The sequence below is a fragment of the Bison bison genome, unplaced genomic scaffold (genome assembly GCF_000754665.1).
Source record: "Bison bison bison isolate TAMUID 2011002044 unplaced genomic scaffold, Bison_UMD1.0 scf7180017864181, whole genome shotgun sequence".
In the NCBI taxonomy this organism is placed as follows: Eukaryota; Metazoa; Chordata; class Mammalia; order Artiodactyla; family Bovidae; genus Bison; species Bison bison.
Genome location: NW_011494753.1, coordinates 5,940,416 through 5,956,546, shown reverse-complemented (window position 1 = coordinate 5,956,546; position 16,131 = coordinate 5,940,416). Strand labels below are relative to the sequence as shown.

At 47.8% G+C, this 16,131-nt stretch overlaps 1 protein-coding gene across 1 annotated transcript in view; it reads left to right on the top strand.

Moving 5' to 3' along the window:
• The first annotated feature begins 8,310 nt into the window (after window positions 1-8,310).
• CHRNB4 (cholinergic receptor, nicotinic, beta 4 (neuronal)) overlaps window positions 8,311-16,131 on the top strand; it is a 19,491-nt gene continuing 11,670 nt past the window's right edge. The window contains exons 1-2 of the mRNA XM_010843289.1: window positions 8,311-8,464; window positions 13,423-13,571. Coding sequence (XP_010841591.1) covers window positions 8,410-8,464; window positions 13,423-13,571 — 204 coding nt within the window. The 5' untranslated portion in view covers window positions 8,311-8,409. The remainder of the gene's footprint in view (window positions 8,465-13,422; window positions 13,572-16,131) is intronic.

Below are 16,131 nucleotides of genomic sequence, written 5' to 3'. Positions count from 1 at the left end.
TGCCTTGGCTGGCCACTTATGTGGAACTGCCAAGGAGATGCTCCTGGAGAAGATACTGGGCAGCTGTGCCAACCTGGAGTTCCCACATCTGTGGGTCTGCAGCTCAGCGTTGAGTGATGGGCTGGGGCCGCTGTTGGCCAGCACCAGGAAGAAGAGCTGGACGCAGGGCAGAGAGCTGGACCCCCCAGGCATCGCTGCATCTCTCACCGCATACAACCACAGCAGCCTTTGGACAGTAACAGCTGCCTCTTCACTTTTTCCAAGATTGTTTCCAAATCTCATAAAGGTTCTTCTTTTGGCTGACTCAACCCAAAACCAAAAATGGAGTGGGAATTCTGGAAAATATTTGTTGTTGTTTTAGTTGCTAAGTTGTGCACAGCTCTTTGTGACCCCATGGACTGTAGTCCACCAGGCTCCTCTGTCATGGGATTTTCCAAGTAAGAATACTGGGGTGGGTTGCCATTTCCTTCTCTAGGGGATCTTCCCAACCCAGGGATGGAACCCACATCTCCTGCATTGGCAGGTGGGTTCTCTACCACTGAGCCATCAGGAAAGCCCTCTGGAAAATACAGTTCCAATTTAACCAAGTTAACACAGCTTAAACCACCAGGAAGGATGAGTGGGAAGCAAAGACAAGGAAAAGCATCCAGGCAGAGGGAACCACACTTGTAAAGGTTCAGAGGCATGAACACTCCAAACTCTTCCCACCTTGGTTTCATCCACATTCATATACATTCCCTGTTGTTCTCTCCTGGAGTATTCAGTAGTTTTCCTCATCATACTTTGCCAATCTTTTCTTTATGTGTTTAATGTGTGTTTCTTCTACTAGAGGGTCTTCCCTGATGGCTCAGATGGTAAAGAATCTGCCTGCAGTGCAGGAGAACTGGGTTCAATCTCTGGGTCAGGAAGATCCCCTGGAGAAGGGAATGGCTACCCACTCCAGTATTCTTGCCTGGAGAATTCCATGGACAGACGAACCTGGCAGGCTACAGTCCATGGGGTTGCAAAGAGTCAGACATGACTGAGTGACTAACACTTTCACTTCACTTTCTTCTACTAGAGTGTTAATTCCATGAGGGCAGACTTTGCTTACCTATCAATTCATTTCCAAGAACAGATACTGGTACAAAGCAGATGCTTAGGGCATAGTCTGCTACTGTACCCTAATATCCATTTTCCCCTACTTCTACCATGGTAGAATCCCCAATTATCTACTGGATTATCACCACTCAGAATAAAGACTACATTTCCCAAGCTCCTTTGGAGCCAAGTGTGACAAAGATCTGCTGAATGGGATATAAACAGAAATGTTAAGAGGCAGTTTTCCAAGATGTTTCCTTAAACGACAGCTGGTCTATGCTCTTAGCTTTTTCTGCTGGATTTCTTACTCCTCTGGCTAACTGGAATGCACATGTGATGGATGGAGCTTTAGCAGCCATCTTGAAACATACAGATCAAGAAATACTGCCTTAGGATCATAGAGCAGAAAGCTAGAAGGACCATGTGTCACAGGAAGTTTGGGAAATAAAGTGACCATATTAGTCCTATATTGCCAACCTCCAGGTTTCTATGTGTGAGAGAAGTAGATATCTGTCTTATTTATACCATTATGAACAAAGCTGGAGGCATAACCCTCCCAGACTTCAGACAATACTACAAAGCTACAGTAATCAAAGCAGCATCGTGTTGGCACAAAAACAGACACATGATCAATGGAACAGAACAGAGAGCCCAAAAACAAACCCACACGCCTATGGACAACTAATCTTCAACAAAGGAGGCAATAGTATGCAAGGGGGAAAAGACAGTCTCTTTAGCAAGTGATGTTGGAAAAGCTGAACAGCCACAAGCAAATCAATGAAGTTAGAACAGTCCCTCACACCACATACAAAATAAAATGGCTTAAAGACTTAAACACAAGACACCATAAAACTCCTAGAAGAAAGCATAGCCAAAACATTCTCTGACATGAATCAAAACAATGTTTTCTTAGTTCAATGTCCTAAGGCAATAGAAATAAAAGCAAAAATAAACAGATGGGATTTAATTGAACTCATAAGTTTTCACCCAGCAAAAAAACCCCATAAACAAAATGAAAATACAACCAACAGATTGGTAGGAAATATTGGGTTGGCCAAAAGGTTCATTTGGGTTTTTTTGTGAACCTTTTGGCCAACTCAATATTTGAAAGCAATGCAACTGACAAGGGCTTAATTTCCAACATATACAAACAGCTCATATAACTCAATAACAAAAAGGGAACAATCCAATCCAAAAATGGGCAGAAGAACTAAACAGATATTTCTTCAAAGAAGATGTATAGATGGCAAATAGGCATATGGAAAGATGCTCAACATCTCTAATTATTAGATAAATGCAAATAAAAACTATAGGAGCTATCACCTCACACTGGTCAGAATGGCCATAATCAAAAAGTCTACAAATAATAAATGCTGGAGAGCGTTTAGTAAAAAGGGGACCCTCCTACACTGTTGGTAGAATGTAAATTGGTGTAGACACTATGGAGAACAGTATAGAGGTTCCCTCAAAACCTAAAATTAGAGTTACTATATGACCCTGCAATCCCACTCCCTGGCATATACCCAGAGAAAATTCTAATTTGCATTGGCAGGGGGTTTCTTTACCACTAGTGCCACCTGGGAAGCCCCACCACCACCCCACAAGCAATTTGGGTTTCCCGAGAAGTAGAGTCTGAGACCAGGATTTGGGTGCAAGGATTTTCTTTAGCGAGCGGTCACAGGAAGAACAGGTAAGAGTGGGGAAGCGAGGTATAAGGGAAGAAAGTCAATGGGGGTGCATTAATGAACAAGCTGGAAGACCACCTGAGCTCAGTCTCAATGGGCACTTTAGAGTTCTTCCAACCCACAGGCAAAGAAACTGGGTTATTTATAGGCTAACTCTCATTCCTCATTGACTATTTTAAAAATGTATCCAGGATTTGTTTTGATTGGGCTGCCGTCTATGGGGTCGCACAGAATTGGACACGACTGAAGCGACTTAGCAGCAGTAAGACACACAGACATGGAAATGACTGTCATAAAGGAGGAAGTTTTCAACATCATACCCACAGATCCCTAGACACAGGAGGCATGACGGGCCATGCAGGGCCACCCTGCAAAGTCCCAAGATCAGTCAGGAGGCAGAGAGAGTGAGGGGAAATGGCACGAGCCTTTATTGTGGTTTCTGCAGGGAAAGCAAGGCAAAGTAAGTAGGCTTAGGATTGGCAGCTGCTGCTACTGCTGCTAAGTCACTTCAGTTGTGTCCAACTCTGTGTGACCCCATAGACGGCAGCCCACCAGGCTCCCCCATCCCTGGGATTCTCCAGGCAAGAACACTGGAGTGGGTTGCTATTTCCTTCTCCAATGCATGAAAGTGAAAAGTGAAAGGGAAGTCACTCAGTCATGTCCGACTCTTTGCAACCCCATGGACTGCAGCCCACCAGGCTCCTCCGTCCGTGGGATTTTCTAGTTTGAATAATTTCAGTGGCCTCTGGGACATATCAGCTATCTGCAGTTGTCAAATACTTGGCCCTAGGATGATTAAGCCAGACGGATAGTGGACTGGAGTATAAGAGCCTGATAAGGAGTTAGTTCAGGGCTATGGGCTTTAGATAGTTGGTATGCATATGAAAGTTGCACTGGCAGGTAAGTTCTTTATTATTTCTAGAAATTGACTAAGCCCTGGAAGGGGGAGTCTCTACAGGATCAGCAAAGCCTTAGATGTCAAATAAAAAGGTATGATTAATATATTAATGCTGCTCTTGGACGCATCAACTTCCTGGCATGTATGGGGTTTGTGATGCTGAAGGGTAGAGGCAGGGCACCAGTGGTGTTCGCTATGCTCTTCTTGGTCCCTTGATTTCTACTTGGACCTTACAATGCACCCAGTAAGTTCCATGAAAAATTCTATTGGGATTTGTGTGAGAATCACATCAAATTTATAGTTTAATTTAGTAATAAGTAATATAATATACCAGGTTCCTCTGTCCATGAGGTCCTCCTGTTCATAAATATTAGTATTTCCATTTTATAATTTGAGTCCTTACATTCATAAACATGTTATATATTTCCATTTAGTCAGTTCTTCAAGTCCTGGAATAATTTTTACAACATAATATTCTACATGAAAGTTCTTGTGTATCTTTTGCTTGATGCCTTTTCAGATTTTTGTTGCTGTTGTAAATAGAATTTCTTTTTCTATACTTGTTATAATTTGGTACACAAATGCTAATAATTTTTAAAAAGTTGATCTTGAATTTAGTAACCTTACTCTCTTACTAGTTTTAATAATTTCTCTGTATGTTCTCTTGGATTTTCTGCACAGACAATCACATTGTCTGCACATACGGGTAGTTTTCTTTTCCAATTCTTAAATGCTATTTATTTCTTCCTTTTATAGGTTGAATCATATAAGTTGCTGCTGTTGGGCAGCCTGTGACCTAAAAAAATATGGCAATTTCACATAATTTAAGCTACCACAAGAAGGTGTAGGATCTCCAATATAGTGCTGAATAGAAACTATGATAGAAGACATCCTTGTGTAAGTCTTGACTTTGATGGAAATTGCTTTTAAAGTTTTACCATTAAGTCTGATCAGTGCTACATGTTTATTAGGTTAAGGAAGCTAGTTTGCTAATAGTTTGCATTGCATGAGTAATCTGTTAGGGTGGTTTATTACATTAGTGAGTTATCTAATGTTGATTCACTCTTGGTTCTTGGAATAAACTCTACTTTGCCATGACGCAATATTTTTGTGTGTGTACACTGCTGTTTTCAACTTGGTATTATCTTGTTTAGAATTTTTGCATCTACATTCATGAAAACTAATAGGAGCTAACATTTATTAGGTGCTTTCCATGTTCCAGGCACCATTAAGGCATTTTAAATAAATTATTTCATTTCATCCTAGAAGGCCTATTGTTTTGAACGTTATTTCCTCCTCTGAAATATGAGAGAACTGAGGCACAGAGAAGTTAAGTCACTGCCCCAAGTTCACAGAGAATATTAGTAGTGACACCAGAATATAAATCCAGACTGCTTGGCTCCAGAGGCCACGCACTAACCACTAGCCCATGCCATCTCCCTGTGAAAAATACCCATAAATCACATTGGCCTATAATTCTCTGTCTTTGTCTGATTTAGTACCACAATTATACTATCCTCAACAAATAAGTTGGATAGCTTTTCTTCTTTTTCTTTTCTTCCTAGAAATGTATTTTATCTGGAGTCAATTCACCAATATATTTTATTGACTTTCTTAGCCTTTGATTGCTTAAGTTTTCAAATCTCGGTCTGCAAGCTCACTTTGCTTTTTTTTAAATCTCGAATTTAGAGAAAAGTTGCAAGTATCATACAAAGAACTTTTCCCCCTTGCATCATTTTGATTACATTTACAACATAAGCTTCTGACACTTTCCTGTGCATTATTTACAAAGATATCTTTGTAGATATAGCCAACATATAGTCATCAATATCAAGAAATTAACATTGATATAGCATTATTATCTCATCCCCAGACCCCATTCATATTTTGCCAGTTGTTCCCATAAAGTCCTGTATAGCAAAAGGATCCATTTCAGAATCACATGTTGCATTTAGCTGTGATGTCACTTGAGTCTCCTTCTATCTGAAACAGTTCCTTAGTCTCTCCTTGACTTTCACAACCTTGATACTTCTGATGATTACAGACCAATTATTTTATAGAATATCCCTTAATCTGGGTTTGTCTGATGCATCCTCATGACTAGATTCAAGTCATACATCTTTGGCAGGAATATCACAGAAGCAATCCTGTGCATTGGAACCTATCAGGTAATGTACAATTTTGATTTGCTCCATTATTCATAATGTTAATTTTGATCACTTGGTTGAGGTACTATATTGGTTTCCTAAAGTTACTGTAACAAATTACCACAAATGTAGTGGCTTGAAACAACATTTTTTTTTTTTTCTCTTATAGGTCTGAAGATCAGCAGTCCAATATCAGTCTTATGGGGCTAATATCAAGGTACTGGCAGAACTAATCAAGGTACACAAGAACTAATTCCTTGTGGTGTTTCCAAAGGAGAATCTGTGCCTTGCCTCTTCCAGTTCTGGAGGCTGCCTTGGCATTCATTAGCTCATATCTGCATCACTCCAATCTCTGCTTCCATTTTCACATACATTCTCTGATTCCCTGCTTCCCCTTATAAGGACCTCTGTGACTATATCAGTCCCACTAGGAGAATCTCCGCATCCCAAGACCTTAAATTTAATCACACAAGCAGTTTCTTCCACCATATAAAGTGATAACCGCAGATTCCAAAATAGGGATGTGGACGTCTTTGGGGGTCATTATTCAATCTACCACAGGTGGTATCTGCAAAATTTCTCCTCCGTCAACTCTTTTACCCCTTTATAATTAATAAAAGTTTTGTGGGGAGGTATTTTGAAACTACGTTAAGTTCCTCATTTATCATCAAACTTTCATCATTTATCTACTACAATATAGTCTTAAATTTTCTCATTTTACTCAATGAATATTCATCATTATCATTATTTATTTTAATGCTAAAATTGTCCCAGATCTGGTCAATGGAACCCTTTCCCCATCATTCTCTGAGCACTTCACTTATGTTTCAGCACAAGTTAGGCTAGTTTGAATGAATAATGTATCCTCTCCCTCTCTCTCTCCCTTCCCACCCTCCCACCGTTGCTCAGCTAACTTAAGGTTTTGCGATGCCTCCAAGTCCCATGGCATTTTCAAGCTCCTGTGCTATGGTGTATGAGAGGTAATACAGATACTATGAGCTAAGGCCTCAGACAACAGATCAGCAGCAGTATCCCTCTCTAGCATCTTTCAGGGATTGGGATACAATCAAGCCCCTAGCTTCCAGCCAAGAGTCTTTTAGTCTCCTTCTATCCCTAAGCACCTGCCACTGCCTTTGACTTCCAGAGCCCAGTCGGCTCCCAATTTCAGCCCCCCCCCATTACTTTGCTTTTTTCCCCCCCAAAGTTGGTTCATGAAGATCTTATATTCAGCCTGGTTGTCTTTTTGTTTGCTTTATACACTGACTTGGCCAAAAAGTTTGTTCAGCTCTTCCCATAATAGCTTACAGAAAAACCCAAATAAACTTTTTGGCCACCCCAATATTTTCATTTATTTATTGCTACAGTTTGGAGAAGAGAATGCACTCAATCCTACATTCTCCAAGCCATCTTAAAAGGAAAATCAGCTCCATTTCAACAGTGTTCTTTTAAAAAGAATATATGCCAACATGTCAAATTATAGCAAAAAAGACACTGGGGAAATCCATATGATAGCAAGCCTGAGTCCTGGAGAGAAAGTGGCAAGGTTACTATCTTTAGGTGACCACTCCCCCAGACCCTGCCCTGTCCCTCCAGTTGCTAGGTCTGCCTGGTGGGGCTCAGGGAGGGGGGGAGGTGGAAAGCTTGGAATGAGGGCTACAGGAATATGCCAAACGCCCTGTAGGATCCTGGGCCGAGGCGCCACTTCTGGTCGGGTCCAAAAGTAGGGCTGCCCTGGTGCTGATGCCTGTCCTGTAAGGTCCCCCAACTCCCAAAGGAGTGATACTGATTCCAACTCTAAGCAAGGATCACTTAGCTGGAGGAGGGGGTGCTTGCTCCCTTGAAGCACCAGAGCCGTCTGCGGTCAGCACAGGTTGTAAGGCTCAAGTGGGAGGACACAGTCAGTCCACTCCGGCCCTATCCTGTCCCTTCCCCAGTCACTCAATCTATTAGTATGTAAGGGGACTCTGAACCATTTAACCCTCCCCAAATCCACACACTTGCCCTAGGCACCCTTTCCCCAGTGTCTGCAGATAGCTGTGCCGCACACCACCAGTCTTATTCCCCACTTCTTGCAGTGCTCCCTGCTTTCAGCAAATCCCATGGGCACAGACTGGAGATCTTTTTCTGTAAGACCTCCTGAGTCCTGACAGCAGGCAAATCCTAGAGAACTGCCGGCTAGAGTACAAGCACTTTTCGAAAAGGTAAGAGAGCGAGAGCCAGGGTCCGCCTCAGTCTCCCCAGTTGTACAAAGGGTGCAGGCGCTGTTCTGCCAGCCTCCCTTTAGGGAAAGTGGGAGGCCTGAGTAGGTCTGGAAGTACCAAGGTCAGCCCGGGGTGACGACCCTAGGAGGTTGGCTCAGAAGAGCCAGTAGCGCCCCTTTGGTGCTGGCCCCGCCCATTCCCGAGTGGGCGTAGCTCACAGCTGCTGCCCCCAGCGGGGTTCAGCTGGGCTCTCCGCGGGGTCCTAGTGCCCTCCGCACCGCCACTTCATACCTCCGAGGCCGTGGGCATCCGCTCTCACTAGCCTGCTCGAGGCTGCCTGTGCCCGGGCGGTCCGACCGCTGAACTCGCTTCGGCTACCTCTCCAGCCCCTTCCCGTCATGAGAAGCGCTCTCCCTCTGGTCCTTTTCTCACTGGTTGCCCTTTGCGGGCGAGGTGAGTTCTTTTCGGGGAAGGAGGGAGGGGCGACTGAGTCTGGCATAGCCGGGCTGAACTGGCTATAGGTGGGAGGGAAGGGGGGGTGCTTATCACCCGGGGGAGTGGCCCGAGATGGTCCCCGACGAGTGGGGGCGTGGGCGGGGCTAAGCCCACTCTCCAGCAGTAGGGGAGGGGCAGGATGAATGGGTCTGCGAGTTTGGGGTGGGGACCGCGTGTCCTCTGCGTGGCCACCAGGGCCACCCTCCGAATCGAGCGCCTTTGGGCTGGGTAGCGGGGCTGAGTGGACAGGAAGGTGTGCTCAACCCCAGCGCTATTTATAGAGACAGCGAAATTTAGCTTGGGGTGGGGAGGTGGGGTGGTACTCAACTTGCCAATCCAGGTGTGTTTGGGGGTGGATCTCCTAGGAAACACACTTCGTTGGCACCTCTGGCTCTGGTCACCCACCCCCTAGGGGCTGGCCGTCGGGACAGCCAGCTTGGCTGACTGCAGGGCTGGTGAAGTTGGGCCTACCACTCAGGAACCTGCAGCCTCTACCTCGAAGGGAAGCCCAGTCAGCCCTGCCCAAGCAGAGTCAGGTATGGTGAGGATTGCCTGCTCTGGGCCTCAGTCTCCCCATCTGTGTTCCAAGGACTCTCAGTTCCTACCCTCCAGCCCAAGCTTATCTTTCCGGCTCTAGTCAGCCCACTAGAGGACCAGGGCTGTATCTTTCTTGGACAGAGACATACCAGGGGGTGATGGAAGAGGATGGGGGGACATGCAATTTCCTACTGGGAAGTGGAGCTCTCCCCAGAGATGATGTCTGCACTCCATGTGTGTGTCCTGGCTCTGTCACCACTTGCTCACTGACCCTCTCTGGGCCTCCGTTTCCCTGTCTGTTCTATGGGTATGATATGCCCTGACTACATACTTGGGGACTCGTGTGTCAGTTGCTGCTGCTGCTGCTAAGTCACTTCAGTTGGGTCCGACTCTGTGCGACTCCATAGACAGCAGCCCACCAGGCTCCCCCATCCCTGGGATTCTCCAGGCAAGAATGGGTTGCCATTTCCTTCTCCAATGCATGAAAGCGAAAAGTGAAAGTGAAGCTGCTCAGTCGTGTCCGACTCTTAGCGACCCCATGGACTGCAGCCCACCAGCCTCCTCCGTCCATGGGATTTTCCAGGCAAGAGTACTGGAGTGGGGTGCCATCGCCTTCTCCGGTGTGTCAGTTGCAGTGTTTCTGAAATATGGTCCTAGGGCCACCTGCATCAGAAACACCCAGTACACATCCCTGGGCCCCATCCTAGGCTCACAGGGTCAGAATTTCTGGAAATGGAGCCCAGGAATCTGCATTTATACAAGCATCCTGGTGATTCTTACACATGATTGGAGAAGCTACTGGTAATATATCATGAGCTCTTTGTAAAAGCTAAAACCCTCAACTTTTGGGGGAAAAAATCCGTAGCTGCCTTTTAATAAATGCAAATCTCTTGTTCACTTTCTCTGTTAAGGACAAACATCCTCAACTGAAAATCATTCTGCCTTTCAGATGCCCACTTGCCAAGATTCCATAAAAGTGACCCTTCACTTTCTGTGGTTTGTGGAAAGAAGAAAGTGTTAGCGACCCATGGACTGTAGACTGCTAGGATCCTCTGTCCATGGGATTCTCCAGGCAAGCTTACTGGAGTGGGTTGCCATTCCCTTCTCCAGGGGCTCTTCCTGACCCAGGGATGGAACCTGGGTCTCCTGCACTGCAGGCAGATTCTTTACCATCTGAGCCACCAGGGAAGCCCCAATAGCTGTGGGGCTCATATTACAAACCAATAGCTATTGCCTTTCCGTTTTTCCAATATAGCTTTTATGATAAGCTCTGCTTTTTCAAACTGTTCACACACTCACCCAGTTTAGAATTCCAGCCATGGCTTCCTCGCAGACTGTCACCCCTCTCAGACTATTAACACCTGCAGAGAAGGCCTAGGAAGACAAGGCGCTGGACCGAGGCAGGTGGGGCCCACTCCTCCTCAGAATCACTGGGTCATGACTGACCCCTAGTGGTGGCCTCTTTGTGTATCTCTGCTGGCCTCAGGGTTCCAAGGTGACCCACCCCCTCACTGTGTCTGTGAAGCTTTCACCTCTTCTGGGCCACCCCTATCATCTGGGAGTGAGAGGCCTGTTCCTTGTCTTTTAAACCTGGCAGGCCTCACAGGCATAAAGCAGCAGATTGAAAAGCCTAAACATGTATTGTTTGAAGCCCCCCTCACCTTTGCTGCCCCCCTCCCGCCCCGCCCTCTGCACGTACACAAGTACAAACGCAGGCACAGGCATGAGTACACACTCGGCCCTGGACCCCTGCATGGCTTCCGCAGGGACAGGCTCCTTAAGGGTGTGATAGAAGACCCAGGGGTTGGGGATTGGCGTGGGAGCGAGGCTCTACCTGAAAGAGCTTCCTAAACCTGGCTCTGCCTCTGCCTTGCTGGGGTTCCTTGAGTAAGTTCCTCCCCCTCTTTGGTCTCAGTTTCCCCAGATAAGAAATAGAGAGTGGGATAAGTGGTCTAAGGTTTTTGGAACCGCTTTCTCTGGAACCCACAGTTGGTCCTCAAAATGGGAAGGGATCCCTGGGGGCCAAATGAATGCCTGAGAGAAAGGACAGCCCCAAAGGTGAGCAATCTGAGCCTCCCAGGGGGCTCAGAGCTGGAACACGGGCTCCCACAGCCTGCAGAGCAGCCCTGGCCTCTTAGATACCCAGGTAAACCAGCCTCCTGGGGCTGCAGAGATGTGGGATCCAGCCCTTCAGGGGTGGGGGCCAGGAGCTACAGATTCTGACCTGAGCTGTCCCAGACATGCCAGATGGACCTGGGCAAGTCATACCCTGCTGAAATGGTGTGTCAACTTGGGGGGCTACAGACTGGCTTCCAGCAGCTGGCCTCTGGGAGGGGGTCCAGGGTGTGAGAGGCAGAGCTCAGAATGTAGGCCAGGCATCCACAGGACCCTCTGGGCAGCCTGGAGCAGTTTGGGGGAGGGACAGTGGGCAGCAGGTGCGCCGGGAGCATCTTTCACAGGCAGTAAATATTGCATCTGCTCCAGATAGGCAACGAGTTGGAAAGTGTGTGGAGCAGGCAGGGTAGTAGCTGCCCTCCGTGGCCTTGCATCCAGCCCAGCTCCCACCCAGGAGTCCACCTCAGACTTGCTCTGTTGGGCAGTTCACATTCAGGGTCCTCTGGCCACATCCAGAGATGTAATCCCAGTGCGGGGCCTGCTGAGCTAGCAGACCCACCCCCACCTCCTCAGCCTTCCTTATTCCCTCATCCTTTCCCCCTCTTTCTTGCTGCCCCACTATTTCCTCTGTACACCCTCATCTCTTCCCTTATCCCTGGGATCCGCTCAGGTGTTCTTGACCTTCCTTGGAGGGTCCTTCTTTCCAAGGCCCTTTCCCCACCTACCCCTAACTGAAGTCACCAGAATGAACATGATGGAGTTCCTGAACCTCACCTTCACTTCCAGACGTGTGAGGGAGACAGGACAAAGGCACAGATGCCACGTGGCAAGAGATCTGGGGTGTGATAAAGGGGAGCTCTGGGGCTGTGAGCGTTCAGTGGGGCTCACGACCACATCAGGCTCCTTGCAGAAGGCTGCCTTTGCTGGGTCTCAAATATGGTTGAGCCTAGATCCCTCCTTTAAGCTCCAGACCAGGAGCCAACTGCCAGTTGGACCCCTTCATTTGGTATTTCAAAGACACTTTGCTCTCTGTAGGGCAGAGCCTGAGCCCAGGAAACTGCCCCCTGGGCCAGGCCTTTTCTGTTTTAGTGAAAGCATCACCATCTCCCCAGCTCTGAACACAAATTCACGTTTGAGTAATGTCTCTCCTCCACTACACGGGAGGCTCTCTGAGGGCAGGAGCCATTTCTGGGTCTTTGCTGGCTGTTATACCAGTACATAATGCAGTGCCTGGCATAACAAAGACACTCAGATATTTGACGGCTGGTGGCTATTCTGGCAGAAGAGTACACTGGAAGACTTAGAAGTGAGACAGTGAAGGGCACATGGGGAAATGAAAACAGTATATATGGGTGAAATATAGAGCACCTAGGCATAGAGGTGGAGAGGTAAGGAAAGATCAGGTTGAGGAAGTGATGCTGGTGCCAGGAGCAAAGGACTCTGGATGCCAAGCTGAAACATGTGATGTGAACTCTGCCTACAGCTCTGAGAGGTTATGGGCAGGGATGGGGTCTGATCCAGTAGCTGTAGGAAGACCACTCTGGCACTGATGGGACATGGCAGCAGGGGCAGAGTTAGGGAGGGAAGACCAGCAAAGAGGCCTCCCTGGAAGAGCCCAGGGGCAGGGTAGTGAGCCAGGATCAGGGCTGGAGGGATGGAGAGAGGAGGACGGACTGAGTGACTTGGAAAGTAGAAGAGACAGAACTGGGTGGCCACTTGGATGAACCAAGAGAGGGGTCAGAAATAGATGCCCAGGTGCCATTCACTGTCAGAGTGGACAGAAGGAGGAAGATGTAGGGCAAGCGGGGAGAGAGCTGAGCTCTGTCTTAGACAGATATAATTGGAAGACCCCAAGGAGAGGCAATGGCACCCCACTCCAGTACTCTTGCCTGGAAAATCCCATGGATGGAGGAGCCTGGTAGGCTGCAGTCCATGGGGTCGCTAAGAGTTGGACCCGACTGAGCGACTTCACTTTCACTTTTCACTTTCATGCATTGGAGAAGGAAATGGCAGCCCACTCCAGTGTTCTTGCCTGGAGAATCCCGGGGACGGGGGAGCCTGGTGGGCTGCCGTCTATGGGGTCGCACAGAGTCGGACCCAACTGAAGTGACTTAGCAGTAGCAGCAAGGAGAGGCAGGCCTGGCAGCATCTTAGCTGCTCCGACCGGCCCTGAGGGCACCTGTGTTCCCTGGCCTTTGCAGCTTTCCCTTTCCTTGCCATCAGTTGGATGAGAATCCTGCAGATCTGACTGTGTGCTTTCCCAGGGGACTGCCGTGTGGCCAATGCAGAGGAGAAGCTCATGGAGGACCTTCTGAACAAAACCCGCTACAACAACTTGATCCGCCCAGCCACCAGCTCCTCCCAGCTCATCTCCATCCAGCTGCAGCTCTCCCTGGCCCAGCTCATCAGCGTGGTAGGTACTGGGGGCAGACGTGCCCCAAGGTTATTCATCTGATCTTTTTCTGTGTGTGAAAATTAAGGAATTTGCCTAAACTTTGAGACCCCTGACTCGGCCTCTAAGTTACTATTTTTCTTTCCCAAACTGCCGTCTGTGTCTTTGCGCTCGCTCTTTTCTTTGCTATGAGGTCTTGCCCACTTTGTGCACTCTGTTCCACACTTTGGAGCCGCCTGCACATCCATGACCCCGATACCAATTACAGTGCTTTGGCTTCAAGCATAGTTGGATGATCAACAAAGCATCCAACTATGAGTGGCTAAAACAATAAGGACATCTGTTATATCGCATAACAGGAGAGCAGGCCAGTCGTTTCAGTGTTGTCGTTAAATGTTTCAATTAATGCAGTAATTCAGTGATGTCAGGATTCTAGGTTGTTGGCAATGATGTCAGGACTGTTATTCTCTTGTTTTCTGCGCCGCCCCCCCCCCGACCCCCACCTTGATCATAAGATGGTGGCCATGGTTCCAAACATAAAATCTTCACATGACAATGTCTGTGGCAGGAAATGGCAAATCTTTTTTTGGGTCCCTTTTTGAGTATGAGGAAGACTTTCCCAGAAACCTCCCCACCTCTGGGCATCCCAGTGGCCAGGGCTGCAGCTCATGCCTAAGCTTTCACTGATTGTTGGCTGGAGGAATGGAATTACCACGGTTAGCTAAGACTTAAATAATATGAGGTGGGACTTGCCTGGTGGTCCAGTGGCTAAGACTCCATGCTCCCAATGCAGGGGGCCTGAGTTCCATCCCAGGACAGGGAACTAGATCCTGCATGCTGCAACTAAAGATCTCGCATGTTGCAATGAAGACGAAGATCCTGCGTGATGAAACTAAGATCCGGCACAGCTAAATATATAATAAAGATCGTGGCGAGGAGGCCAGAGAAGGGCCCATGAAGTTCATGAGTATGCAGTATCTAACAAAGTCATAGTTTTATTAACAAAGAAGTTATAAGGGTGCAATGACCACTGAGCAGGCAGCCAACAGGCCTGCCACAGACAGATGGGCCTCCAACATGGCCATAAGCATCTCCTCCTTTTATCCTATCATCTCCCCTCTCTGTTGAACAGATGACCGCACATATCCCCTACCTATCGAGGGGAAATAGGAATCAGGGTACAGAAACTGATGGCTACAGAGGCCCAGGTGTAGGGCCAGGGCCAGAGTCAGCTGCTGCCTTGATCTAGCCAACTGGGTGAGGGTCTGGATAAATGAGGGTAGTCACTGTGGGTATGGAAATGAAGAATGGATTGTAGAGTCCACAAGTAGGGTTGTCATGTGTAGGTGCGGAACCTGGGTAGGGGTGCTGAGGTACAAGGAGCTCCCTCTCTCCCCTCTACTGTCTCTGACTTGGGGGTGCCTGAGAAAACCATGGCCCATTGTTAATCTTCCCTGTGGCCCTTTCCACATCCCCATGCACAGGTTTGGAACCCTGCCTCTGAAAGCGGCTCTGAGAGGAGCATTCACATGGGGAGTGTGTGGGGTACTGTGTCCAAGCAAGGGGAAGGAGCCGGCCAAGATGGCTGAACCTCCTCTGGTCCAGCGACTGCCTTCTTATCCCCAGCCTCTCTCCCTAGCCCAGTCGGGCCCCACAAAGCCAGCCCCTCCAACCTATAGCCCTGGCAAAGGCTTTGGCCAAATTACTGGCTGGGGGTTCCTCCCCGGGAGGAAGCATAGCTCCCAAATGGGGGAGGGGTGAAAAGCCTGTGCGCTCTGCCCATCTCCTCTCCTCAGGCCAACTGGAAGGAATAAGCGCTTCCGGCCAGGCCACTCCCAGGCTGATGTCTGAGTGTTATTGTCCAGCCAAGGGCTTTTTGCTTAATGGGGTGAGCCCAGCTGCTGCCCTAGTGAGGAAAGACAGGCAGGCAGCTCTTGCCATGCTTCTAGGGTCAGGCTGCCCCTCCCAGATCTACTCTGTGGGATAACAGAAGTTACCAGAAAGAGGAGGGCACACAGCCTCCAGCTCCCACACCTGTGAGCCATCATAATCCTGAAAGCTGTGTATGGAACAGATGTGAGGTTTGGGGGCTTACTTTCCCTACTCTATTTCAGGGTTTGGTTTTCGAGAAGGGAGGATTAGGGCATAAACAGCTTAAAGATGGAAGTTTCTAGGGCGCAAACAGGGAGTTTGTGCCATGCGAAGGCCCACAGGCCTTCAGAGATTGCACTCTGGGAATGCTGGGGCTGTCTTTGGGAAGGCAGCTGCTGGGGAAGTAGAGAGGACTAAGACGTGGGACTAAAGAAGAAGAGGCCTTTCTGAGTGATAGCATTGTTCTACCTTGAAAGGAGATGGGCTACCTGGATAATGCATTGTTAAAACTGATCAAATTGTACCTCTTAAGACCTATGCCTTTCACAGTATGTAAATTGTACCTCCACTTAAAAATAATTTTTAAGGCAGATGAAGGTTTTCAGCTTCCATTATTGACAGAGTTGCTTGTTGCAGATTAACTTTCTCACAAGAATATTTAGAAAAGCCAGACAAAAATGCCTGTCCTCCCCACAGTTAGTTTGAAGGT